Source organism: Podarcis erhardii (genome assembly GCF_964252035.2).
Source record: "Podarcis erhardii genome assembly, chromosome: 5".
NCBI lineage: Eukaryota > Metazoa > Chordata > Lepidosauria > Squamata > Lacertidae > Podarcis > Podarcis erhardii.
The window spans coordinates 4,200,021-4,226,105 of NC_138509.1; the positions used below are offsets into that span (position 1 = coordinate 4,200,021).

The 26,085-nt window shown below is 43.0% G+C and overlaps 1 protein-coding gene across 10 annotated transcripts in view; it reads left to right on the plus strand.

Annotated features, from left to right (window-relative positions):
• SHISAL1 (shisa like 1) overlaps positions 1–22,700 on the plus strand; it is a 186,190-nt gene extending 163,490 nt beyond the window's left edge. For 6 of the 10 annotated variants that reach the window (XM_081861060.1, XM_081861058.1, XM_081861054.1 and 3 more), the window contains 2 exons: positions 518–547; positions 4,480–4,902. In XM_081861060.1, the coding sequence (XP_081717186.1) occupies positions 518–547; positions 4,480–4,495 (46 nt within the window). In that variant the 3' untranslated portion in view covers positions 4,496–4,902. Of the gene's footprint in view, positions 1–517; positions 548–4,479; positions 4,904–17,979 lie in introns of those variants that run through there. The other 4 variants (XM_081861062.1, XM_081861061.1, XM_081861063.1 and 1 more) reach the window with 3 other exon arrangements.
• The last annotated feature ends 3,385 nt before the right edge of the window (positions 22,701–26,085 follow it).

The following is a 26,085-nucleotide window of genomic DNA, read 5'->3' on the forward strand; positions in this document are numbered from 1 at the left end:
GTGTTCCCTCCCAGCAATTCATTACGCAGACTACTTCTTGGTTATGGACTGATACACACACACACACACACACACACACACACACACAAAGTTGATGACTTGTAAATTTTGGATGACATTCTAACCACGAACAATAATACATTTACTAAATTTATTAGCCACGTGTTGCAGTTGTATTGGAGCAGATTATTCTGTACTGGAACACAGGGGTTTGTTTTTGGCCCCTTAATACAGGGCAGAGAGGTGACTTTTGCCCTTGACCAACCCAGGTTTTGCTCTGGCCTTGCTCATCGCTGCCCCAGCCTCCCAAAGGTTGCCCACGAGGGACTGCAGTCCTTAGACACAAAAGCCCCCCCCCCCCCGCTCCATACCAAGTCAAGGCAAAATAGGCTCTCAATTATTCCCATCAGGGCGGCCGCAGCAGGGGGATATTTTCTTATTAGTCTTTAAGAGAAATGCATGCTGTTACATTGTTAACCATCATTTTTCTGTTTTTGTTCTTATTTGCCTTCTGAAGCATTAAACGGGGATCCTATGTTAGGATCAGGTGAGTGTATCCCACACAGTTGAAACAGTTGTAATCACAACTGTGATGGGACAACACCCCACCCCCCAAACCTGGCTTGCCCCATGTTTCCTCTCCCAGCTCTTCCCTTTCCCCTCTAAAAATCTCTGGCAGTTGACATTGACATTGCCTTCATGTTATCCTCTTGTTCTCCCCTCCTAGTAGCGCTGCAGTCCTAACCCCACTTACCAGGAACTAAGCCCCATTGAATTCATTAGGACTCCCTTCTGAGAAGACGCTGTTTAAATTGTGCTGTTAGACATGGCAAGTTTCAGTAACCTTTAAAAAAAAATTTAAAAATCAGGCACAGAGTTTCTGTTCACCCCATTGATGCCATTGCTCAGGTTCTCATTGACTTTAGTAGAGTAAAAATGTCTCACAGAAGCAAGAGTTTTCTTTTTTCCTTGAACATGTTGCAAGGCATGATCGAGCCATGGTTAAGCACTTTTTACTTATAATTATTTCAGTGACAGATATTTAAACACATGGTTCATTTTCCCATTGAAACCAACACGACTGCAAAGTGCTGGGTTGGATTTTGACCCTAGTTAAGGACAAAAATGGCATTTCCTGCATTGCTCCTGAACCAAAGGACCAGGGAAGAGGAAAGCAGCCGTGAGCTCCTCTCCAGAGGCTCATATGCCCATGCAGTCTTGCTAAGCTAAAGTCTGGTATAGTGTGTTGTGCGACAAATTATTTCAAGAGGAGATGCTACTTCTAAGTTGAAAAATCAGTACTTCTGTATTATACTTGTCAGCTTATACAGTCGTACCTCAAGTTACAAACTCCTCAGGTTACAAACGCTTCAGGTTACAAACTCCGCTAACCTGGAAGCGTTACCTCGAGTTGAGAACTTTGCCCCAGGATGAGAACGGAAATCGTGTGCTGGCGGCGCAGCGCCAGCAACAGGCCCCATTAGCGAAAGCACACCTCTAGTTAAGAACAGTTTCAGGTTAAGAACGGACCTCCGGAACGAATTAAGTTCATAACTAGATTTGGGGAAGAACTGAATTCATACTTAACCAGTGGCAGGCACGGATTGCAAAATATTCTGGGGAATCTGGACTATGCCATGTCACAAACCCATGACCAACTTATTGTATAAACAAATCACTCTCCATGCTCAACCATTTCAAAGGTCAGTGCTTTTAGTTTTTTCAGTCTTACTACTTTACATAGTCTCTGATTATGGATCTGCTCTGGTTAGTCTCAACAGCAATAAAACCTTCTCTGTGCAAATATTAAAAACAGCTCATTCATCACTGACTACAATTTTCAGGGCATGGCACTGCAGCAGTTCTTTCCATACTCGGATTAAAAGAACATACAGATTTCCTCGAAATCATTGCTGGAATTGTAAAAGCATGCTAAATCTCCATGAGTACTGTAATGGGGGTTTTACAGTAATGGGATTTTATTTTCCTTTGAGCTGCCGGCTTCCTTGCCGTGGCACAAAAGGTTTTTGAGATCCCCCTTCAGAGACTGTTCTTGTAAGATGCCTGCAGTGTAGGGGGCCCTGCAGTGCTGGGGTGACACGGAAAGCCCTAGACGATGTGAGAGGTTTGCCTCTTCCCCACAGCAGATTCCATTCACGAGAAAATGGGTGTTGGCAGACCAGGCTGTGTGTACCGCATGACCTACTCTTGAGGCCAACTGCCCTCAGATGCAACGAAGGGTGCTGTCTGGTGCTGAAGTAAGAGTCAACTGCTGATCCAGTCAGCTTTTGTGCATGGAATAGGAGGGGGCGCCAAATGTCCTTTGCCCCAGGCAGCAACATCTCTTGGGCCAGTCCAGGTTATTCCTTTTTTAAAAAATAATTTTTATTAAATTTCCAATTGACAAACCAATCATATCACATTAATTCCAAATTATACCAATACATAATAAACTCCAAATATTTAGCCACATTTTAAATTTTTGTTGGGGGTACCCATGCTTCAAGTTCAGAAAGGGTCCAATCATCTCATATTTCTGCTGCTTTGATGTTCACAAGTCCTGTCTTTCCATCTCTTTGTTGTTATCCTTTACAAATCCTGTCTTCCAATCTGCTTGTTGTTATCATTTTTTTTCTTTATAACCTCTGAGATTATCTCCACAAGCGAGTTGAAGCAAACATTATTATAGTCCTGTGTGGATTTTCACACTGATCTAAAAGTTCTATTCAAACGGCAGGTGCCATTTCAGCAGTTCCCATAAGATACAATCTAAGCATCTGCTCATTAACTTTCCCAGTCCAGTTGCTCCATAAATCAGCCTTCTCAGGGGAGTTCTTGCCAAATCAAATGTCGAATTCAGATATGATAACAGAACCATGGCTTCCTTCCCCTTTGACTGTAAATCTTGCAACAAAGTCTGTCTCATAATGGCGGTTCCCAATTAGAACTGCGTCATCCAAAAGCCTTTCGTTTTGTTATTCCAAAAGTATGGCAAGAAACAGCTCCCATGCTGTCAGCAGAATGTGAGAGCTTAAATTTCCATTTCAAGAGCAGGTGGCCATGCTATTTCCCACCACCACCAGACTGTCACATCCACAGAAAATGAGTCAAAGGGGACCTTTTCCATCCCTTTCTCAGAGTGTGTGCCACCTATGGAACTTTAGTAATGGGCAGAGCAATCCAAACCTCCAGTCCACTGGAGTGGGTGGAGTTGGATGGAGCAGAAGACGTCCTCCACCCAGCACTGCCAGTCTCCACCAGACTCTGCCATCTTGGTAGCTCCACCATCAGGGAAGCCCAATGATGAGGAGCACACCATGTACCCACCAAAAGGGCAGGTGGGTGGAAGCTACCATTGGTGTCGTCCCCACCAGCAGTAGTCAGAGGATGCCCTCCAAAGAGGGCAGGTGACAGCACTGGGCCTGATCTGGGCCTCTGCTGCACCAGTTTGGGAGCTGGTGGTGGTGTAGGATCATTTCTTTCCTGCCTCCAACTTCCACGCTGGCCAGCATGTGGCAAGGCTGTGGGTGTGGTGTTGGCTGTGCCACTCCATCAATTTCCATCACTGCTGGCTAGGGTTAGGATTGCACCCTAAGCCGTGGACTACACATTGCCCTGTGTGTGAGCATCAGTCACTCATACACACACACACACACACACACACACCATAATGTGGGACTTGCCAGATTAATCAGGCCAACAGCACATAATCTCCCCCTCCATCTCACTGGTAGCTCATGTCAGGTGAATAGGGCAATTTGTTGCATGATGACTCTGCTTAGTTGATGCCCCTGATGAATGTAAATGTCAGATTAGGTCAGAAACTGTTGGAATCATTCTAGTAAAATATTTTCTTGTGACTTAATTTGCACAACCTCGTTTCTTTCTTGTGTCAGGCCAAATCCTTGAAAGTCTAACAGCATTTTCATACATGAAAGCACCTTTGAGCCTCTCTTGTCCTATTTATTTTAATATCTGATTGCTGTAAATGTGGAAGGCAGGCATTTGTAATGTGAATGATTCTCTGATGATGTGGATTCTATTCCCATTACAACTCAGTTGAAGCAAGAGGCACTTTAAGTCTCAGTTATGGAAACACCTGGTTAGTCTTCCATTCCATCCTCTGTAAATATGAAATAGTTGCTTTAAAGGCACTGACAAGCTTCTCTTACTTTCCTCTCCTAAAGCAATATATGGAAAAGCAAAGGTGTTTGAAATTGTTGAAGCTTTTTGGTTGTGGCAGCCCACTTTAGTTATTTGTTTGCAGAAAACATGTCTATGTATAGTCAAAATATTATTACAGCCAGAGGAGTCTGGGATCTGTCATACATTCTTGGCTGCTCTCTGGCAGACCGAGCTTTATGGAAGAAGAGGGAAGGCTAATTAAGTTCAGCAACCATAACTTTGACTTTGATGCAGCACCATGATTCTAGCAGTAAGTAAATTCACTCACTAATTACAGAATTTCTTTCTCTTTAGTCTGGAAACCATCTGAGTGTTGTGTGATCTGAATCGAGATTCTGTTAGATATGCATCCACAATATTCACAAAACGCCGTCACACTTGGCACCAGTGTGGGATCCATGACTGAATAAGAGGCAGGTCTTTTGCTCTGCTCCATGGTGGTTTCCCGGGTCATCGGCAAGATCATGAGCTCAACAAATCTTACCAGCTGTTGAAATCTAAGGGGAGATTATTTATTGAAGAGAATTAAGCCCGAAATGTACCCATTTGGGAGACTCTAATTGGCTAGCATTTTAACTGAAAAGTCTACAGGCACCTCCAACAGGTGTTTCATTATAGATGATTACTGCCACATTTTCTTAACACAATAATAGAGCATTGGTGGTACATTTATTTTGTTATACTTTTCTGTGATGAATCCCCAATGCTACTATGTGAAGCAGCATGACTACTAGGAAGATGCAATAAATCGCCATACCATTGAATACCGGTATTGAAATAACATCATGATAAGTGTTTCAACAAGGCAATATGCCATTGAACAAAAGGAGGTGGAGACTTAACAGCTTCCCTGGGGGTAGCTCAGAATACTTTACAGGTACAGTGGTACCTCGCAAGACGAATGCCTCGTAAGACGAAAAACTCGCAAGACGAAAGAGTTTTTCGTTTTTTGAGCTGCTTCGCAAGGCGGATTTCCCTATGGGCTTGCTTCGCAAGACGAAAACGTCTTGCAAGTTTGTTTCCTTTGTCTTGCAAGTTTGTTTCCTTTTTCTTAAAACCGTGCATTCACTTCGAGGAGCAACTCATAGCACGCGGTGTGGTAGCCTTTTTTGAGGTTTTTGAAGACTTTGGTGATTTTTGAAGCTTTTCCAAAGTCCGTGCTTCGCAAGACGAAAAAATCGCAAGACGAAAAAACTCGCGGAACGAATTAATTCCGTCTTGCGAGGCACCACTGTACTTTGCAAGTAATTTGCAGGCACTGTTGTATCCAGCTTTGCTTGCTCTCTCCTTCTCCCTCCTAACCAATAAGAAATGATGATAAGCCCTCACACAAACCAGCAAACTCTTTCAGCTTCATCATTAACATCTAACTATGCAGATCCTCACAACCCAGGAGGGACCCCCCATGGCTAGACAATCAAGATGCAGCCAAAGTGAAGAAAGAAGTAAACAAAGAACTGGAAAGCTCTTCTAAGCTCTTCTTTCTTTCCTCACCCCACTGGTGAAAAAAAGAGGGGAAAGAGTTTTTGTTTTTATTTTCTGGTGGTGTTTATGTTGTTGGTTCCCCCTAAATAGCTTTCCTCCATATCAGAAAGGTTTATTTAAAAACTATTTAAAGGAGACTACCTTTTTGCTAGCTTGCCCTCTCTCCTCCCCTTTGATAAAAAGGGAGAGTTTGGTGGGATGAGGGCTTGGCGGGGGGGGGGGGGGCTTCTGTGGTGGGAGATGGAGGAGAGAAGATTTAGCTGGCTGCCTTATGGCTGAAATGGGAGGTTGGGTACTGTGCGAGAATGACAGGGAGGATGTTTTTCAGTAAGCAGTGCAAGCAAATGCATATCTGCTCACAAGAAAGCCCTACTGAATTCAATGAGGCTTACTTCCAGGAAAGTAGAAGTAAGTTTAGTTGAACACAGTGGGGCTTGTGCATGCACAGATTCCATTTAGACCTATTGAATGGGGAAGCAGATGCAACCTGACTAGTAAATCACTTAAAGTACTCTTAAATTAGTTGAAAATATATTAAATGTATTATATGGAAGTTTATTTAATATTTTTATTAAATCTACTACTTACCTTACATTTTAAGACCCTCCAGTGCTGTGGGGAGGCCCAGCAAGGCCCTCTGCCACCGTAGATATTGTGATACTTAGCTGTTGATATATTGTGATGCTGAAAATTAGATATCGGCCAGCCCTAGTGACTACCCCTTTAACTTTTGCAGTTGCAAAAATATTGAAACCAGGATCACGTGGGACTGCCCTGGAGAGCATAATGAGCAAAAAATCATTATGAATGTGCCATAAAAAGGATGCCTGGAGGGGTCCTGAGTACAACTTTCTATTTACAGGGCCTTGTTTGCTGCTCTGCTTCCCCCAGGAGCTTTCAGGATAAAGCAAATGCTGACAGAGCAAATTAGGTATTGCAAATGGTGTGTGTACGTGTGTGTACTGGCAGATTCCTCTTTCGGTAGGATGGAGAAGGAGGAGGAAGCTGGCCAGTTCACAAAGTCTGCTATTTCAAGAAATCTTTCGCACATTTTACTTTTTGTTAGGGAGGAGCAAACAATCTGGCCCCACACTGATAAAAATAGAGAGAATTCTGTAATACCCATATGCTCATTTTACCCATTTACATTGCACATAAATAAATTTGAAATGTTCTTTTCGTTTTGTTACTTTGTGTTCGTTTGCTCCGTGGAGAAGAACAGCAGCAGTTCCTTCTGCTAAGATGGCTCATTAATCTTAAAAAAGTGTTGAGTTAGATAAGATAAACATTAGAGATTATCAAATGCCACCTTATTCCTTTCAACCTGTTGTTCCCAGAATACCCATAATTTGGGCTACATGTCTCTCTTCATGTGCATATGGGGGGGGGGAGAGATTCGTGCTATGAATATCATCAGTTCTTTTGATCATTTGTGCCCCTGTGAATTGTTTCCGCTTCTTTTTCTTTAAAAATGTGCAATGTGCATTTGGTTTTGGTTTAAGTCAGGCATGGCCAAACTTGGCCCTCCAGCTGCTTTGGGGCTACAATTCCCATCATCCTTGACCACTGGACCAGTTAGCTGGGGATGATGGGAGTTGTAGTCCCAAAACAGCTGGAGGGCCGAGTTTGCCTATGCCTGGTTTAAGTTCTTTGTCATCAATATTCACAAGAGCCACCATGCATGTGATCAGAGTATCACCCATGCAGTAAGAACTTCATTGTGGCCATAAGAGGCACAAACGCAATTTCTTGCATGCCAGAATGAGCCCACCTAACACCTCAGGCAGAAATACAATCTCTTTGAATATCAGCTCAGACAAAATGTTTTTCAGTGGAGTCTGTGCATGTGCAAAGGCTCAGGCGAATCCAAACTAAGGATGGACAGGCAGAAGGCTGCTCACTCAAAAAGTGAATGGGACCCCTCATTGAGTAGCCCAATCAAACACTGAAACCTCTCAAGGCAGAAGTTCCAGAGAATACTTGAGTGCCCAGTCCTTCCTTCCCCAGGGGAAAAAGCTTTCCTTGGGTGTCTGGCAGGGCAGCAGCACACAGTTCCTCTTCTTAAGCTACCATTTCACTTACAACCTGGGACCGTGGGGGTTCAACTACATCCCCAGCGGGAAAATGCCAGTGTCATTTTCCACCAGGGATTTATGGAAGTTTACAACTCTTGATCCCAGTTGGGAGAAGACACTGCAGTATTGATACATTAGCAGCATTTTATTCAAAAATGTGAGGGGAGGGAAGAGTCCAACTGGGACCCACCACCAGCTCACCCTTCCTGGCCTCTAAGAAACTTTTACCGCTTGGAGAGAAGGACAGACTGAGGAGAGGGACTTCAGGAGAATCTGGTAGGCAGACTCCCTGAGTTGGCCGTGCCACCTGCCTCAGTTCCTCTCACAGTAGGCAGCCTAATCCGAGTCTTGCCTGGCAGGGTCCATTGCTGAGGTGGGAGAGAACATGTTTTGCATGCAAAAGATCACGGGTCCAATCCCTGGCATTTTCACTTTAACAGGATCTCAGGTAACAGGTCTGGAAACAGCATATATTTCAAGCTGGAGGCTTCAGTGAGCTGCCGGCCAGCAAACTTGAAAATACAGAGCTTAGACGTCCTGAAGATTTGACTTATAAGGAGGCAGCATTGTACGTTTTGCAAGGTGATACATAGGAAGAAAGCAATACTGTCTCCATTAAACACATAAGCAATATATAGCCAGTCAAAATATCCTGAAAGGGGGTGTAAATGGTGCTCTAGCGCTCCAAGCCACTAGCCCCTTTGACTGGATACATGATTATTATTACTTTTTTTATCGCTGTCATCAGTCCTGATCTCAGCTTGTGTCAATCATACATAATTCTGGCAACTTGGATTTGGGTGTTCACAACAGAGACTGAAGAGCACATCAGAGGTTTATAGTTTTGCAGAAATCCTATTATTAACCTGAGGCTAATCACTTCTCTGATTATGATTACAAATTGGTTCCCATCTTCTGAGGTGACAGTTTAATTTATTTTTACTCTCACTGCTGTGTTCATTTGCATTGGTGACATTACCCCAAAGCACTCTGGATGGCTTAATTAAAAATGATTTTTGTGAAATAAAGAAAGGCATATGGATCAGATTTCCAGGTTATATTGAAGGAGATGGGAATAGAAACCTGTTTTGCAATCACTGTCTAATAGCAAGTGTCAGAAAAATTGGTGCAAAAATACGTCACTGCTTGCTTATTCTGCTTTCGTTCTCATTCAAAAGCACTATGGGCATATATAGAAGCAACCATGAAATGCAAAGACCTACAGATGATTCTGCATTAATCTTGTGAAGCTACTGAATGGAATGTTGATCTTGAACCTATGAAAGATCTGTTTTCAAATCTCAACTCAATCCAGAGTTGTTTGATGATAACTTTGGACAAACCATTGTTTTGGCTCCCAGGTCCCCATCTGTGAAATGGGAATAATAATTCACATGATTGATAATATAATTGTGCAGCCCTTTAGGATACCAAAAGCACTAGAAAGTGGGCAATAATCCAATGCACTTTCAACATAAAGAGTTATCCTGGTTTCCACAGACCATATTGCAGCCACAGGCACATTACCTTCCTGTACTTTAGGGTTCCTTTCTTGCAGTGATACCACCAGCAAAAGAAATTGCCTCTCCCCAAAAGCATCCCAACCTCCCCCTTGCATTCTGTCCAACTGATAGGGACTATCAATCCTATGCCACTTTCCCCAAAGTAAGCCACACTGAACTCAGCTGACTTACTTGAGGATAGGATTACTTGGATAGGATTGCACTGTTAGCTAAGTGGTAGCAATTGGGGGGGGTCATTCTTCTCGGGAGAGGCCTCCCTGGCTCCATTGCTGGAGGATGGAGCAAAAGAGGAGATTTTGTTTCACAAAGGACTCATTTATGAAGGCGGCTTGTTAAGAACACTGCTTTCAATATGAGTCTGTGCTGCTACCATCGTTTTATTTATTTTTACAGGCAATTCCCCATTTATTCAGGGGGTACGTTCTGAGGCACTGCACATTTAAGTGAAATTGTGTATATTGGGAACACCATTGAAAAAGCTGGCAAACACTCTCTAAGCCTCTGGAAACCCTTGGAAAGCCCTTTTTTAAAAAACCAAAAATTCACCAAACTCCACCAGAATCGCTCCCTCCAAACTCTCCACAGGCCTCAAAGGCTCAATAGGCTCCCGGGATTGTTTTTGCACCGTTTTTGCTGTTTTCACGTTTTTGGGGGGCCATTTTTGCTCCTTTTCATGCCACTTCTGGGTTTGTGGCGATGCGCGCGTGCATTGAACATGCATAAATGGGGAGTTGCCTGTATTTTGCTTTTACTTCTTTGACCATGATTTGTGTTCTAATTGATGTTTTATATAGTATTGTGTATTTTTTTTGTTTTTAACTGTAAGCCATCTTACGAACCTGGTAGAAAACTGGGCTAGAAATTTGGGGCATGAATTAAAAAATGATGCTTGTGATCAGCTGTGTGACATTTCTTGCACAAGGAACTGGATCTTATGGTGTATTTAGCGGGACTCTCATTCCCCCCCACCTCCCCCCCCCACCAACAACCCCTTACATGGGAGCATTGTGGGTTCAAGCCCCACATTGGGCGGAAAGATTCCTTTCCATCCCTACAAAAACATCTGATCAGAAAGATCCACTCTGAGCATAAGCATCTGAAAACACAGACTGGGGCTTATATAAATTATGGCCTCTATTTAGGGTTCTGTGGAAACAGAAGTTCTTTGTCAAGAGAACCTGAATACTGTAGCTTGTAATATATTTCACAAATGAAACACAGTTGTATGAATCTTCTTTTGAATACTTGACCCTGGAAATGTTACTATTTTAAGTATTTCTTTATGAATTTGCTAAGTCTTTGGGAAGTGCTAAGTCTTTGGAAAGCCCTCCGTCCCAACCACCATCCCTTTCCAAGTCTCTAGCTGTCGAGCATACATTTTCAGTCGTATCTTTACCACAAGGCCTTGAAACTTGCATTTTTTTTTCTCATTGAAAGCTGACGCAATCTGAAAACTAAATTCTGTATTTTCTCTGTCCTCTTCTGGAATGATGGCACCCAAGCACACAGCCCTGTCAGTAGACAAGAATGATCTGTCTGTTATTTTCCCCATGCAAGTGTAATTATCCAGTCAATTGCAGCCCTAAATTCAATTGCTCAAACGATGGCAGTTGCACGTTAGCCAATTACACGTTCTCTTTTCCCATTTATAAGAGCTCGTGTACTCAGACTATGCAAGGCTAATATTCAGATCCTGAACTTTATTTGGAAGGAAGTCGCCCTCTCAGGTAAGCAGCAGACACACCGGCCTTGGGAGGGCAGTTGCCACCCAACCCCCCCCCCAGCCCCTCGCTGTGTGGGCAGGGCCCAGAAGAGTGCCTTTGCCACTGTGGCTAGAAATTATCATTTAAATAAAATGTTTCAGCTTACTTTATAAACTTAAAACTTTTCAACTATTTTTAAAGACTTTCTGGCTGCTGTGGCAAAACAACAGCAGCACAGACCCCCAGGGCACCTCACCCAGAATGCTTCACTCTTAGGAAGCCCCCCCCCCTCAGAGCAAGGCATGGGGGTGGAGTGAGCATTTTGGAGAGCCCCCAAGAGCTGCTTGGTTTGATGGGCCAGCGAGGCAAGCAAGCTACCCCACCACCAGGCAGTCATCCCAATTTGCCCAATGCAGTGGTTTCCAAAACTTTTTTCCTCTGGGCCACATTTGCAGAATAGAAATTTGCTCATGCCAAGCCAAATATTTTATTGCAAAGAAATACATTGGAAAACACAACTAGGATTGTCTCCGGTATCATTTGATGTTCTTGCTCTCATTTTGAAAAGATATCTATCCATATTTTGTAAATAAATAAAATTATTTTGATAGTATGCGACATTGAATAGTCAGCCAGCAGCACTATTAGAAATGTGAGCCAGGCATCCAGCGAGCTCGGAGGGAAGAAAGACTGAGAGAGTGGGGGGAAAATTGCAGGAGGAGGAAAAGGGAGTGGGGAGCAAAGGAAGGATGGATGGTCCAACAGAGGGGGAGTGGAGAGGCAGGGCACAGCAGACCCAACCCTGATGGCCATGGAGGAACTCACTGGTGGCATGTGAAAGGCGATGGTAAGCAACTTTTTCACATGGTCTCTCCCAGCTTCAGAGGCACCGATACCGTTCCTTGCCAAGGGCGCAAAAGCGCCTAGGTACACCTCTGTTCTCCTTCACTTCATTTAAACTAAGAGTAGCTGCACAGGGAAGGAATGGTGAAATTATTTTCCTCTGTGCCATTTTCCTACTGAAAACACCCAATGCAGCTGTTTTTTTCTTCCCAAAACTGCTATTAGCGGGGGGTTGGGGGTTGGAACGGATGGACGGACAACTGGAGGGAGGCAATTTTCAGCAGAAAAACAGCACAGGGGAAAGGGTTAAACCCTCCTATCTGCCCCAGTCAAAATCCACAGGGTGTGGGTGGAAGCTTATGTTTATGAGATCGAGCAAGACAGAGACAGAAGCACAGAGAGACAGAGAACAATGGAAAGAAGGGAAATCCAATTCAAGGAATTCAAAGACACATTTTATCCCCAGGTGTATTTTGACCTGTGTCTCTCCACCTCCCTCACATTTTCTGATGCACCTGAACATCTGATGTTCTGCAAAAAAAAATCTGGCAACCGTTTAAAAGCAGTTGCCTTGTGTTTTGTTTGGTTGTTTTAATTTGATAGCAAATCTGGAAATCAGCCCAGCGATCTTCTAAAGCAGGCTGCAACAACAGAATTTCAAAAGGGAAACATTAGTCATTCTGTACTTTGCTCTCAAAAGGCTCTTCAAAGATGACTAGATTGGTTAATTTCAGTTTCACGTTGCATTTGAAAAGGTGAAGCAGAAGCTGATGGTCGCTCAATTTAAATTTGTAAATGCAGGTGAAACAGACAGGCAGCCTCCTCATCTTGTGAAGTCTCTGCTTCTGAAGAGTGTGGTTGTGCTGCTCCCCTTAGCCAGCCGGCCCCATCAGCCCTAACCTTTGGCTATGCTGGCAGGTGTGTGAGTTCCCCTTAAGATTTGGAAAAGACCTGAACCCTAATGGCTCTATATATGCATTTGAAAATACTGTTTTCATTTCTTCCCCTTCATTTGTGCTGAAAGTCTAAAGGCAGAAACCCGTCTGGCCCCCCCCCTTAGATTATTTTACAAAGCATCATGTACATTGATGATGCTGTAAATATCATTGATAATTGCTCCTCTCCATCTTCAGCTTTTTCCTACTTTCAGCCTTATTCACATGGGTGGTTATCAGTCACAGCCAACAAAAGTTGGTTAAATCACTGTAAATAATATACAGTGAAGGCCTCAGTTCTACTTGCATACTGTCATGCTTGTGTTGGTTGGAACAGTACCTTGGAATAGAAGTAGAGATGTTTTGGCCATGATTCTGATGGAATAGGTTTGGCTGAGGGTTTTGATTACTATTTTATTATTTTCATTATAATTTCTGTGGCTCTTTTTTCAGGGTTATTTACAGCTAGCCCACAATATTCGTGGAGATGCTGCATAAACAAAGTCCCTCAGTTTGGGCCAGTCCTCCAACCTGAGAACTGCTCAGTTAGGCAGTTTGTTCCAAAATTCAGAGTTAGAAAAGCTAACATTTGTAAATAACATTATGATAAAAAAAGTTGTAGTCCAAGAACATCTGGGGACCTAAGGTTGAAGAACACTGAAGGTGGACTCTTACAAGTGGGATTTGCTCCTTTGCAGTCATTCAGTTTTCCATGCCCACTGAGCATGCAGTTTAGAGGCTGTTTTGGGGGGGGAGGGGGAGAATTATACTTTTTCAAACTGGCAGCCCACCAAGGCACCTCCTACTGTCTTGTGTGTGGTTGGTTCTGGTTTGGCTACATAAGGGTAGACACTCAGAAAATGAGTTTCCTGTCGGTGTATACAATTTCACACAGCGCATTTGAAGGAATTTTAGGTTTGATATAGAAGCAGTGTCAAGTGAAACCGCTGGGGTAGCTGGCGGTAGTTTTCCTTGACTAACATTTAAGCCTGGTTTTGATACCTGCCTGCCTTAATGAGCATACCAGGTAAGAGTCCAAAAGAAGGCTTTTTTGCACACCCATGCTTGACAGCATTCTCTCTTAAAGCCTCTAGTATTTTGTGAGCACACTCTGTTCTGGTTTAATTGGTTGCTCAGTGCGAACTCAAAATCTGGCATAAAAGCACTCCAAAAATGCTAAAAGAACACCTGTTTTAACAGGTTCTTTTTGATGAACACATTTTGAAAATCTGTAATAATCCTCATTGCTAAGCAGGACCGGTGGATAATTATTTGTTCTAGTTTAATAACATCCCAAGGTCTCCTATGACAGAAAACCCTATTTACTAAACACAATGCCAACACATTATTTGCATCAAGAGCTGACATCCTGTCACATCAAAGACTTATGCCTCACTTAGATTAGAAATCTTTCTGGGCTGCACCACCTTCCACTGCATGTTCACATCAACGAATGCCCCTCCGTACTAATAATAATAAATTCTCCTTATAAAAGCTAGACGTTGGGGTCAAGGGTTCTAGTCTAGGCTTCTCTTTGACATGTTCATTTTCAACATGTAAGGTTTGTGGGGGTTAATACAGTCAAGTGAGCACATACCTGTAATTTGATGTGACACAATCCGGGTCCAAGTTTATACAGAGTCAAACCATTGGGCCATCCAGCTGAGGGTTGGCCACACTCGCTGGCAGCTGCCTTCCAGAGATTCAGGCAGGACACAGCCTGATCTGAAGATGCTGGGTATTGAATCTCATTCCTTCTGCACGCAAAGCTGATGATCTACGGTGAGCTGCATCCTTTTCCCACTTTGAACTGCGGTTGTGTGATCCCTTGGTCTTCTGGATTTGCACATAGCCCATCAGAGAAAGCAACATGGGCCCATAATAATTTGGTAAAGGTAAAGGGACCCCTGACCGTTAGGTCCAGTCGCGGACAACTCTGGGGTTGCACGCTCATCTCGCTTTACTGGCCAAGCCCAAAACAAGCTCTGCTTTCTCTCGGGCTGAACCACGGGTAAAAAATGAATGCAAATGATAGGTTGATTACATTGATCAGCTTTTAAGCATTTTGCAGTTTGTGAAATGCTCAGAAACTTCCTGGAGGCACTTCCCCCAGCGGTTGTGAAAACAGGAGGAGTCACTGCAGTCACCTTGCTGACTCAACATTATTTCTATCATTAGAACAGTTCAAGCCATTATTTGTGCCAAAATTCATTGCTGTAAAAGGATTGTGAACAACAAGCTAGCAAAATTTCCAACTAGTAGAATGTGCCATTGAGGACAGAACTAAATATTGAGTGTCCCTTTGCTCTCTCATCCTCATGCTGTGCACACCAAGTAAAGCAGTGTGTGATGTCACCATGCTTTGCATCTCTCTGTCCCTGGCAGCCAGTGATATGGGGGAAACACGGCACATTAAACCACATCACACATGCTGTGGGATTCATTATGAGTGAAATATGGAAAAGCAACACAGAACATCCTTTCATCAAGCTAACATGGTGGCCACTGTGTTCCCAGTGTGTATATCTGTCTTATTGAAGAGTCAAGCGTAATCAGTGTTCAAGAAAGCTCTTAGAATAAGTATATGGCCTCCAGTTCAGCTGAAGTTAGTCATGACAATTGTTGCATTTCTAAGCATAGTTAGTAGGCACTAGTAAGCTCTACAGAATGCAATGGTTCTTGCTCTTGAGGAAGCATGTTGGGGATTGCACCATGTATCTCATTAAAGCCAATGACAGCCCTGTTAGTTGTGACTAATCTGTTCCACTGGTTTACACAGGACTCTTTGGTGCCTAACATTAGCTAGGTTTCAACCATTGTCAGGATGATACATCAGGAATATATGGTGAATATTCCAGATCAGAACCCCATTCTTCATGGTTAGCAAGGCCAGGGAAACGTGCTTTGAAGGCCAGTCTAGAAAACCATTTGTTGACTTTTTTCACCGCCACAGAGCTGCACTTGTAGTAAGTCAGAGGGGTAAGAGGAGCTATGCTAGATGAGTATAAAACTATGCATGTGTGGAGAAAGTGGATAGAGATAACGCTAGAACTCAGGGACATCCAGTGAAGCTGAATGTTAGGACACCCAGAAGAAAGTACTTCTGCACACATCACATAGTTAGAACTGTGGAATTTGCTCTGAGAAGAGGCAGTGATGCCCGCCACCTTGGAAGGCCTTAAAAGAGGAGAGTGCAGCTGTGCTTGGGTCCTGCTTTGGGCTTGCCATAGGCACCTGTGAGAATAGGATGCTGGTCATTACTCTGATCCATCTGGCTCTTCTTAGATTGGCCAGGGTTTCCAATTCCCTGTGGTTATCAATTGCAGTAGCAGAAGAACACACACACACACATCCTCAAATTAGGCTGCTGAGTTGAAGACATCTTGGATTAGCTAGTTCTCCTAGTATTCATTTCCCATTTCATTTCCCTTCAATCTTGCTACACTTTCATATTTTCAATCTGTAGCAGACGTTTGTCCTCTGGTTTTGTATTTCAGGTGAAGAAAACAATTATTTTGCTCCCTAGCACACCTTCTAAAATGTCATTATGTTAGAACAGGAGCTGGGCAACCTTTATGCCCATGAGCTGTTTGGAAGGCTGGGAGGGGTGCAGTTTACAAGGCAGGACACATAGTTATTCCCTTGATTTTATCCTTGCTACAAGGTAGATTAGGTTGAGAGATAGTGACTGGCCCAGGCTCACCCAGTGACATTCATGGTCGAGTAGCAATTGGAACCCTACTTGGCACAGCACAATGGCTCTCCTCCCCCTTAACAATCTTTAGTCAGAGGTCATCTTTAGCTGGACAGGCCTGAAGAGCCATGGAGCTGTCCACGATATGGTGCTGAAAGCTGGCCACTGGGACTTGGGATTTCACACAGCATCAATTACTGCACAGTACAATGGCACTGTGGGTTAAACCACAGAGCCTAGGACTTGCTGATCAGAAGGTCTGTGGTTCGAATCCCCGCAACAGGGTGAGCTCCCGTTGCTCGGTCCCTGCTCCTGCCAACCTAGCAGTTCGAAAGCACATCAGTGCAAGTAGATAAATAGGTACTGCTCCAGCGGGAAGGTAAACGGCGTTTCCGTACACTGCTCTGGTTTGCCAGAAGCAGCTTAGTCATGCTGGCCACATGACCCGGAAGCTGTACGCCGGCTCCCTCGGCCAATAAAGCGAGATGAGCGCCGCAACCCCAGAGTCGGCCACGACTGGACCTAATGGTCAGGGGTCCCTTTACCTTTACAATGCATACTGTATGAGAACACAAACTGAGTAGTTGCTTCAGTTCTGTCTCATACTAAATTTGAATTTTGGGAGAACCGTCTGTTATGTTTTATTTTCAATTTGTTTTATTGTGTTTGCTTTTTGCAATAAATATTCACTTAGTTTTGCAATATGAATTAAGCTGAATGTGTTATTGTCGTTTTGCTACATCCATAGCACCTTTTGCCTTGCTGAGTTTATCGCTACTTAAACATTTTACTTGGGTGGGGTGTTGTGAGAATAAGTAGAACAGGGGAGGTAAATGTCCCATGCTAAGGCTCTGTCTTCTGCAGCCCAATCCTCTGTATATTTATGCAGAAGTAATACCTGCTGAGTTTACTGTGCTTTGTTTCCATGTAAATATGGATAGAACTGCAGCTTCAGATGATGTAGCACCATTTATTTGTCCTCAGATTTTCAGCACTGGGAAGTGCTGAAATAATTCAACAAATGTTTCCTCACCAAGAGGATAATATAAACAGCTGTTAATGTTACCAAAATGTCATAAAGAAGTGTCACTTTCAGGTGACAACAGTTGTGACTTGCAGATCTTGTTATGCACCAAGCTGAACAAAATCCAAGAGCCGTGTGCTACCCACCATTTTTGCATTCCCAGCAGGGCAGCAAGCATAAGTTTATTAAGATCATGGTGATCTGTGCCTGTACAGCTGTACAAACAGTAGAATTCTGGTGTAATTAACTTTATTGCTGAGTGCATGTCAGTATATCAACTACAATTTGCACAGGAAGGAGCACAATAGGTGTACTGACATTCATTCAGTAATGGAACTGTAGTTCCAGAATTCAATTTTGTTAGTGGGTCTAGGCACGTGGAAAACATACCTTTTGAAATATGCTTTGAAAAAATCTGAGTTTTGGGTTTTGTTCTGTTTTTTCTCTTAAGCATTTTGGATGTGAATTATGCTGGCAATGATGTGTTTGCTATATATGTATATATTTTCCAGAAAAATATTTTGATGTGCCTCAAGATGGGAGAGGTAAGATTACAGTCCAAGAAGAGCAGCAACTTCAGTCCCAGAAGGGGGAAGAAATCTGAGTGAACGATGAAGGAAACTGGCCCAACCAAGAGATGGCGCGTAGTCTACTTGCCTGGAGAGAACCATCACTGTGTCAAGTGGGTGATAAGGAGAAATGGCTGTGAGAAAATGGCATGCAAGCAATACCTGTGAAGAACATTGCTTATTGGGGAGAGACAAAGCTATTGCAGGGGATGCTTATTGAAGTGAAAAACAAGTTGCTCTAATGGAAATCCAAGCTGAGAATAGGCATAGACTACAGTATGAACCTTTGGTAGATATGCTTTATTTGCCTCCCCCATCCATTAAATTGGTATTTGAGCCAACTCTTAAGCATCAAAATAATGAATGCGGCTTTTTCCCAAAGTTCTCTAGTGAGTGTTGTCACAATATGGTAGATATAGTTCAGTTTGAATTATTTTCCCTTATCCTCCCCCCCACACACACGTGAGCCCTTTTTCGGAGCCAGAAGGAAGGACAGCAGTCGTTTTAGATTATGTAATCTTACCATTTTTCTCCATGACAAGATGTCAAGCATCAGTGTCATGTTCCTGAGCACACCAAGTGGCCTCTATTGCGGAATTAAGAGGAAGGCACAACCTCTTCCTTCTTGACCCCAAGTGGGGGGGGGAGAGAATCTAAGACAAATAGCACCACTTGTAATAATTTAAAGCAATAAAATAGTTGTTGCCCTCTGATAAATGAGGTTTTCATAGTCCAATTCCTTTGTTTTTAAGGTACTATTTCCCTTTAACTGGCCTTGGGAATTACCTCCCCCTCAGAAACTTGATGACAGCCTTCCAAACCAGGACAGCCGAGATGCTCTTGCTAAGGAGTGTGACAGTGGTCAGATATTGTGCATTCTGAAGCATCTTGCGTGTTTAATGGAAGGGGATATAATGTGAAGCTATGGCAATGTTTTATAGGTCGTTCTTACAAAACTCCATTAGGCACCATGACTTAACGTACAGCAGAGCACACACTGTTGCTAGTTGACAATTCAGTACCAGGAAAACACTCTCTGTTTGCTCAATTATTATTATTAGGTCTTCTCTGGAGATGCCTTTTCAAAAGGAAAGCATTTCACTTTGTGCTTTTATATTTGGGAAGGAAATATTGGTTGTTTCCCTGCAGAAACAACCCTGCAGGAGGAGGTTGCATAACCAGCGATTGCACACACAACTGGAAAAGTCCATAAACATTATCTTTGTAATATTGGTTAGTCCAGGATACAATATTTAGAAAACTGCCTTATGCTTCATCAGAATAGTGGTCTGTCTAGTACGGCATATCAAGCTCCATGCAAGAGTATGTCCTGCTTAGGTACCCAACAGCCTTTAACTGGAGACCAGAGGTTGGCAGCCCAAGATTTGGCTGATTATTTCCAGTCAATTTCTGTTTCCTCACCTAGCCACGTTGACTGTTCCTCTCTGCCTCTTTCCGCTCATAAACACCTCCTTCTGGCATTCCCCTAGACCACTCCCTCTCCAAGTCCCCATCCTTAATTCCCAATTCCCCGTAGCTATGGCCCATACTACAGCTGTTCCACATTTCCAATGCCTTTCTGCCAACCTAGTATTCAGGCAGCTCAGCCAATCACTGCAGTACATGGATTGAACCCAGAACCTTATACATGCAGTGTATGCTGTCAATTGCTCAACTAGTCCAACCCAAGCGCCATGGGGGCCTCTTCCAAATACAGCAAGAACATCAAAGAGTGAGCTGGTTCCTGTTTTTCTCTTGACAGGACGTCTCCTAGGGAAGCATATGATACAAGAAGAGAGCACAGTTCCTCCAGCTTTCCTAGGGGCACCACGCCTGCTGCTGCCCTAGACATGTAGCAGCTCAGACATGAGCCATGATCCCTTCACAGTCAGCCAACTCTTAAGGGGGCCTGAGTCTGCCGGTCCTTGGTATAGCCTTTCAGACTGGGTGTTTTATTTCCACAGCCATCTATGTAGCGTTCTGATGGATAGAGTTCACAAAGGTTTTCAAATCACCACTGCCTCTGAGCTTTCTGTTTTCTAGAAAGGGTTTCCCCCAATACATCTGAAGGTGTGGGATAAGAATGGAAAACACTCTCTCAAAAAGGCATTAATATTTTAAGCATTAGGATATGCAGTATTGTGTAGTCAAGAGCAGAATCTACTTGGGGGGAATTCTGTGCCCAGGTTTGCCTTGATATTCTGTTTATCTTCTTTGCCGTGAAGATGATATACCTCTGGTTTTGGAGCAAACCTACTCCTTCCACTTCTCATCCCATCAGAAATCCTGTCTGCCCACTATAATCCTGTGCAGAGGAGAATAAACATGTATACCTTTAACTGATGGGTAGAAGAGGGGAGTTTGTCATGCAGACGTGACCAGCTGATGGGAGTTGTGGTCCAAAACACCCAGAGGGCAGAAGGTTGGCAAAGGTTGTGTTAGAAGGTCAGATACCCTGCTGTTCTTTGCCCTCGGATTCTGAGGGAAGGAGCAGTTCTGCATTCTTCATAACCACAACAGCCACTTAGCCTTTCAAGGGATCTGTCACAACGTGCATAGTATTAACACAGCAAAGCATCTCATTGCTATACAGAAGGGCAGCCCTGAGCTACATGCAATCTACCATAACAAATTCAGCCATGTATTATCGATAATTCCCTCTTGACCCCACATTTGTAGACCCAGACACCAAAACATAGGGTCTATCAAGCCTCTGGTGGGATACAATACAGTGGTACCTCGGGATGTGAACGGGATCTGTTCTGGAGCCCCATTCGCATCCCGAATGGAATGCAAGACACACATGCGCGGGTCGCATTTCGCCGCTTCCGTGCATGACGCCATTTTGACCATCTGCGCATGCACAAGAGGCGAAACCCAGAAGTAACACGCTTCGTTACTTCCAGGTCGCCGTGGAGCACAACCCGAAAGTGCTCAACCTGAAGCGTATTCATCCCGAGGTACGACTGTACAGTGTTGTTGGGATGCAAATTCTGCTGGCATTGATGGGCACAAAGTTACCATTTGTCAGTTAATGCTTCTTCAGAATTCAGGTTTAATTTAAGTTAGAACATATTCTCTTTTTGAATTGATTTAGGTGTGGCCCACTCCAAAGCAGTCTTCTTGTATTCATTCTCCTGGAACACGTCAAATTGAGCAAAGTAGTTGACTGTACTTTGCTCTAGCAGGCTATGTAGCTGCAGTTGCCAGCAACTGGTCCCACATGAGCACAGTAGCCTTAGATGCAGATGTGCATCCTCTTTCACCTCCAAGGACACGTTCAGCCAGTTCTTAATAAGGCTGCAGTGAGCTACCACAGTGAAGGTGCACTGCTGACTTAAACTGGGTCTCTGAACTATCCTTGTTAAGCAACATATTTTCTCCAATAAATTTTCTCCAAGTCACCACTTTTCATTTGGAGCAGCATTAGAATGGAACCACTAAGAGAGTAAAACACAGAAAATGCCACTCCAAGCTTCTATACACTGGGTTAAAACCATTCTCCAGTGGGATTGTCCCCCTGTGCCAAATTTCACAAGCCGCCTACCTCCCCAGCCATGTTGTGCTGCGTGGCTCAGGCACTTCATGTAGTGCATTTCCTTGCCCCCACTGCACATCGTTGGCAACTGTGGTCGGGGCCGAGGACACTTATGGCTGAGAAGATATGCTTGAAAACACACGGGTTATAACTGCTGAAATCTCAAAAGCCGGAGGATTGGCTGAAAAAGACTGTTTGAGGTGGTGGGCTTCAGGATTCTGCCAAGGTTATTACCACATCCCAGGTCTAGGAAAACCATAACCAAGTATGTGAAATGGAATAAATGATATAAAGTATTCAGGAGATTGTATAATTTGTGCAGGTCACAGAATTGGAATTGCCTGGGTGCATATTTTAAATGTTTTTTTTTATAGTATGAGTTCACACAGATATAAGAATGAAGCCTAATCAGACTATAAAGAGAGAAAAAGATTAAGATTTCATTCACCAGGCAATATTACATTTCAATTTAAGCAGTGTTTTCAGCAAATATAATTTACCTGACAGATTTACATTGAACCAAGTTTCTTTCTGTACATATTCATTCATCTGGATTTCTTCCAAAGTAATCCTAAACTGTACATGGAGTTTTGTTTTGTTTTTTATAAAAAAAATCTACTTTCATTGTGATGTTGAAATTGTCACAGAGATCTTTGTAAAAAGCTTGTGTTTCTGAAGGAATTTGTATTAGATAATGGTTTGTGTGACTCACTGTATTTTGTAAAGGGTTTATTTCCCTTTGGGAATTGTGTGTTTCTAATGAGCAGTTTTATGCTTCTAGTTTGTGAACGTTGTAAATGAAATGTGTTTTCTGACCCTCCATAAGGAATAGATTGATATTTGATAGATACTAACTGGTTGAGATTTTCATATTGCCTAAAATATTTGCATATGTTGATAAAAACCATATTGTAATAGAACAGTTTGCCAATGTTCAGTGATAATAAAACAAAAAAAGCTCTTTATTTTAGCTGAATGTTGGATCTGACTGAGACTAACAGTTAACCTGGCCTTAAATTCAGTGTTGTATTTCCATAAGTGGATCATCATCCCACATCATTTGCTGTTTGTAATGTTTCAGAGTAACCATCAATAAAAAAAAAATATATCAAAAGCTCCAATGTAACATGGGACTCGAAATCCAAATTTCAGAGGACAGCTACAATAGATCCATTTCCTGGCACGTGTTTGTGGTTCACATTTCAGTAGATCTACTCCATGGAGATACCTAGTGGCTCCAGGGATGCAAATCCTCTTGTTATTCCATGTTTAAAATTTCAAAGCTGTAATTGTTGATTTATTCACTGACTCTAACTCACCGATTCCAAGGGAAGTGGTTTGAAAACTGAACAGCTGAAGTGTAGATTGTAAACTTTAATTGCCTGCCTCCCTCCCTCCCTCCAATACATAAAAAAGCCAGAAAGATCTGATCAAGTTTAATAATAAGCAAGAGAATAAAAAACCTCTTGCATAATCAACATCAATACTATACACCATTAAGGACTGGTGCTTTGAATAAAGGGGACTTAGATGGACTTCTAAGTGCTAATGCGCACATGCTGGAGATATATATTCCATTGGAATCCATGAGATGTCATACAAACAAATGAGGATGTAAAACTGGGCTGCAGCGCTTATGTTGAAGGGTTGTTTTTCCATATCTAGTATTTAAACTCCTGGACAGAGAAAACTGTGCAGAGAAAAGATTTCACCTTGTCTTCTGCTTAATAGGCTAGTTTCCTGGGTTCAGAGAGGTTTGCTTCTTTCCCACAGGGAAGCAATTCCAACATGTGAGCCCCTCACAGGTGCTCTGAAATAAACCCTTCAGTTTAAAAATAATGTAACTAAAGGGGGGGGGGGTAGAGAGAACTCTAAATCAAAAGTTATTCTTAATCAGATTTTTTTAAAAAAAAAATTAAATGCATCATTGCCTTCTTTCTTAAATAACTGCATTGGTTTGAACCAATGAGTCAACAGCTAAGGGCTAAGATCTAGCAAATATCTCATGGTGTTGCTGAAAAGCAGCAGCAAGCAGTCTCTGAGGAGTTCTTGAGTGGAGGAAAAATCATCCTGGTTGTCATCCCTAGAGCAAAACATAGCAACTAGAGACAGCAACCTCTGTCTTTAGAAATAAAAGATTTTTAAATCTCTGAAGAGACCAAACGCCAGGGGAATTCTTGCAGACATCAAATGGTTACTTGATTTGAATAGAGATATCCTTGTTTAAAAGGTCTAAGATTTTGCTGTTTGGTTGGATCAGAAGAAACCTCAGAAAGGTCACAGCTCGGTGGTACAACATCTGCGTTGCATGAAGAGAGTCCCGGGTTCAATCCTGCCATCTCCAGCTTTGGTTGGAAAGACACCTGCCCGCCTTTTATGTTCCTACCCAACCAAGTCCAGCATTCTGTTCCAAACAGCAACCAGCCAGATGCATCTGGGTGCTCACAAGCAGCGATTGATGGAGATGACTGTCCTCCGATGTTTGTCCCAAACATCTGGTACTCGTTCACAGATCATTCAGTGTAGCCATGGGAGTAAAAGCATAGCAAACCTATCCTCCATGAACTTCTCAAAGCCATACAAGTGTCAGGGACTGTACTGAAGAGGAATGGTGTGGATCGCCTCCCCCCTTTCTGAACCTTCCCAGGAAGAGGAGAACAGTATAGATTTAGAACAGTGGTTTGCAGAAGGTCATAGTTCAGAGGCTGCAGAGGGGAGAAGCTGGAAAATATTGGGAGAGCAGAAGGAAGAATAAGCACCAGGGGAGAGACAGCTGACAATCAGTGTCTTTGGAAAGCATTCCTCACCACCATCCCCTTCTCCTAGGACCCAGTGCGCATTAAGAGTGATAGAACAGAAAGCTCAGAGGCAGAAAGCACAGATCAGCCGGTGCAGGAGTGATGTAGAATGGAGATGGAGGGGTGGGGCTTTACTTGGAGCAATACCATTATCTGAGAGTCAGTATCATGTTTGCTTGCTTGCTTGCCACCCATCTGACTCGAGTTGCCCCAGCCACTCTGCGAGGCTTCCAACAAATTAAACACAGTAACAAATCAAACATTAAAAACTTACCTATACAGGGCTGTCTTCAGATGTCTTGTAAAAGTCAGATAGTTCTTTATCTCCTTGACATCTGACAGGAGGTTGTTCCACAGGGAGGGTGCCACTACTGAGAAGACCCTCTGCCTGGTTCCCTGTAACCTCACTTCTCGCAGTGAGGGAACTGCCAGAAGGCCCTCAGAGGAGGACCTCAGTCTCTGGACTGAGCAATGGGGGTGGAGACACTCCTTCAAATATACTGGGCGGAAGCCATTTAGGGCTTTAAAGGTCAGCACCAACACATTGAATTATGTGCAGTAACATACTGGGAGCCAATGTAGATGTTTCAGGACCGGTGTTATAAATACATGCCAATTTTAGTTTGGACATCATGCATCAGATGAGGTGACCATGGCCATAATAACTATGTTAGTTTTTGGTAAAGACTTGTTGTTAAAGAATTTAGCATAATGAACTTAGGGGTTTCAAACATTAGAAATACAGGGGAAATAAAAATATTTTTTTTACCTAGCATCACATATTAAGATTAAGAATAGGGTATTGATATTTAATCAGCAACAGTTAACCCTCACTGGAGAAATGGCTCTTGTGACAAAGCATCTATAGCTGAACAGAAGTAGGTGAAACTCCTGCAAGAGAGCATCAGGAACTCAAATCAAGCAAAAAACGAATCACATGGCTGAAGAATGCCCTTACTTCCTACAGTGTTTAACATCAATCACAGCCCAACTTAATACTCCCTGCATATGGTGGAGCACAGAGCTAACACAGTGACATCAGAGCAGGGCTTGACTTAGACCAGTTTCTGGCCTTTTGTCCACTTGACAATCTTTCCTAAGAACTAAGCACAACACAGGAGAGTGTTCCAAGGGCTCAAAATCAAAGATCTTGAAGAATGTGGATGTGTCTCTACCTTTTGAAATGATCAAAGGTAACTAGAGAGCTGTGAAACAGATTGATCCATGATCCATCGGGAAGATTGTCATACATGCCATCATTTTCAACACAATACAGTCTTCAAAATCTCTCAAGAAAATGAGTTTCACTAATCCATTTCAATTATAATTTTAATAACAAAAAGGGAAATAAGGCCAGAAAAAGTTCCTGGCCCAGTTCAGTCTATCACAGATATGTGTGTAAGCCATTTGGCATTCCCCAGAACATAAGAGTCTGGATGGAGCACCAAATAAATGAGCCCATCTAAACCAGCGTCCTGCTCTCACAATGGCCAGCCTGCAAGCAGGACTTGAAAACAACAGCACTCAAACTGTTTAATGAAAATAATTTTCAACTTGTAGACATTTCCTTGCCTATTCAAAGATATGATTCTTGCTGACCCTTGGTGTGGCTGGAATCATGCCTGGAGTCATGGATCCAGAACCAGTGGGAAAACATGACTATTTCAGATTAAGGAGCCAGTGAGCCACTAAACAAGCAGTACATCATGTTGT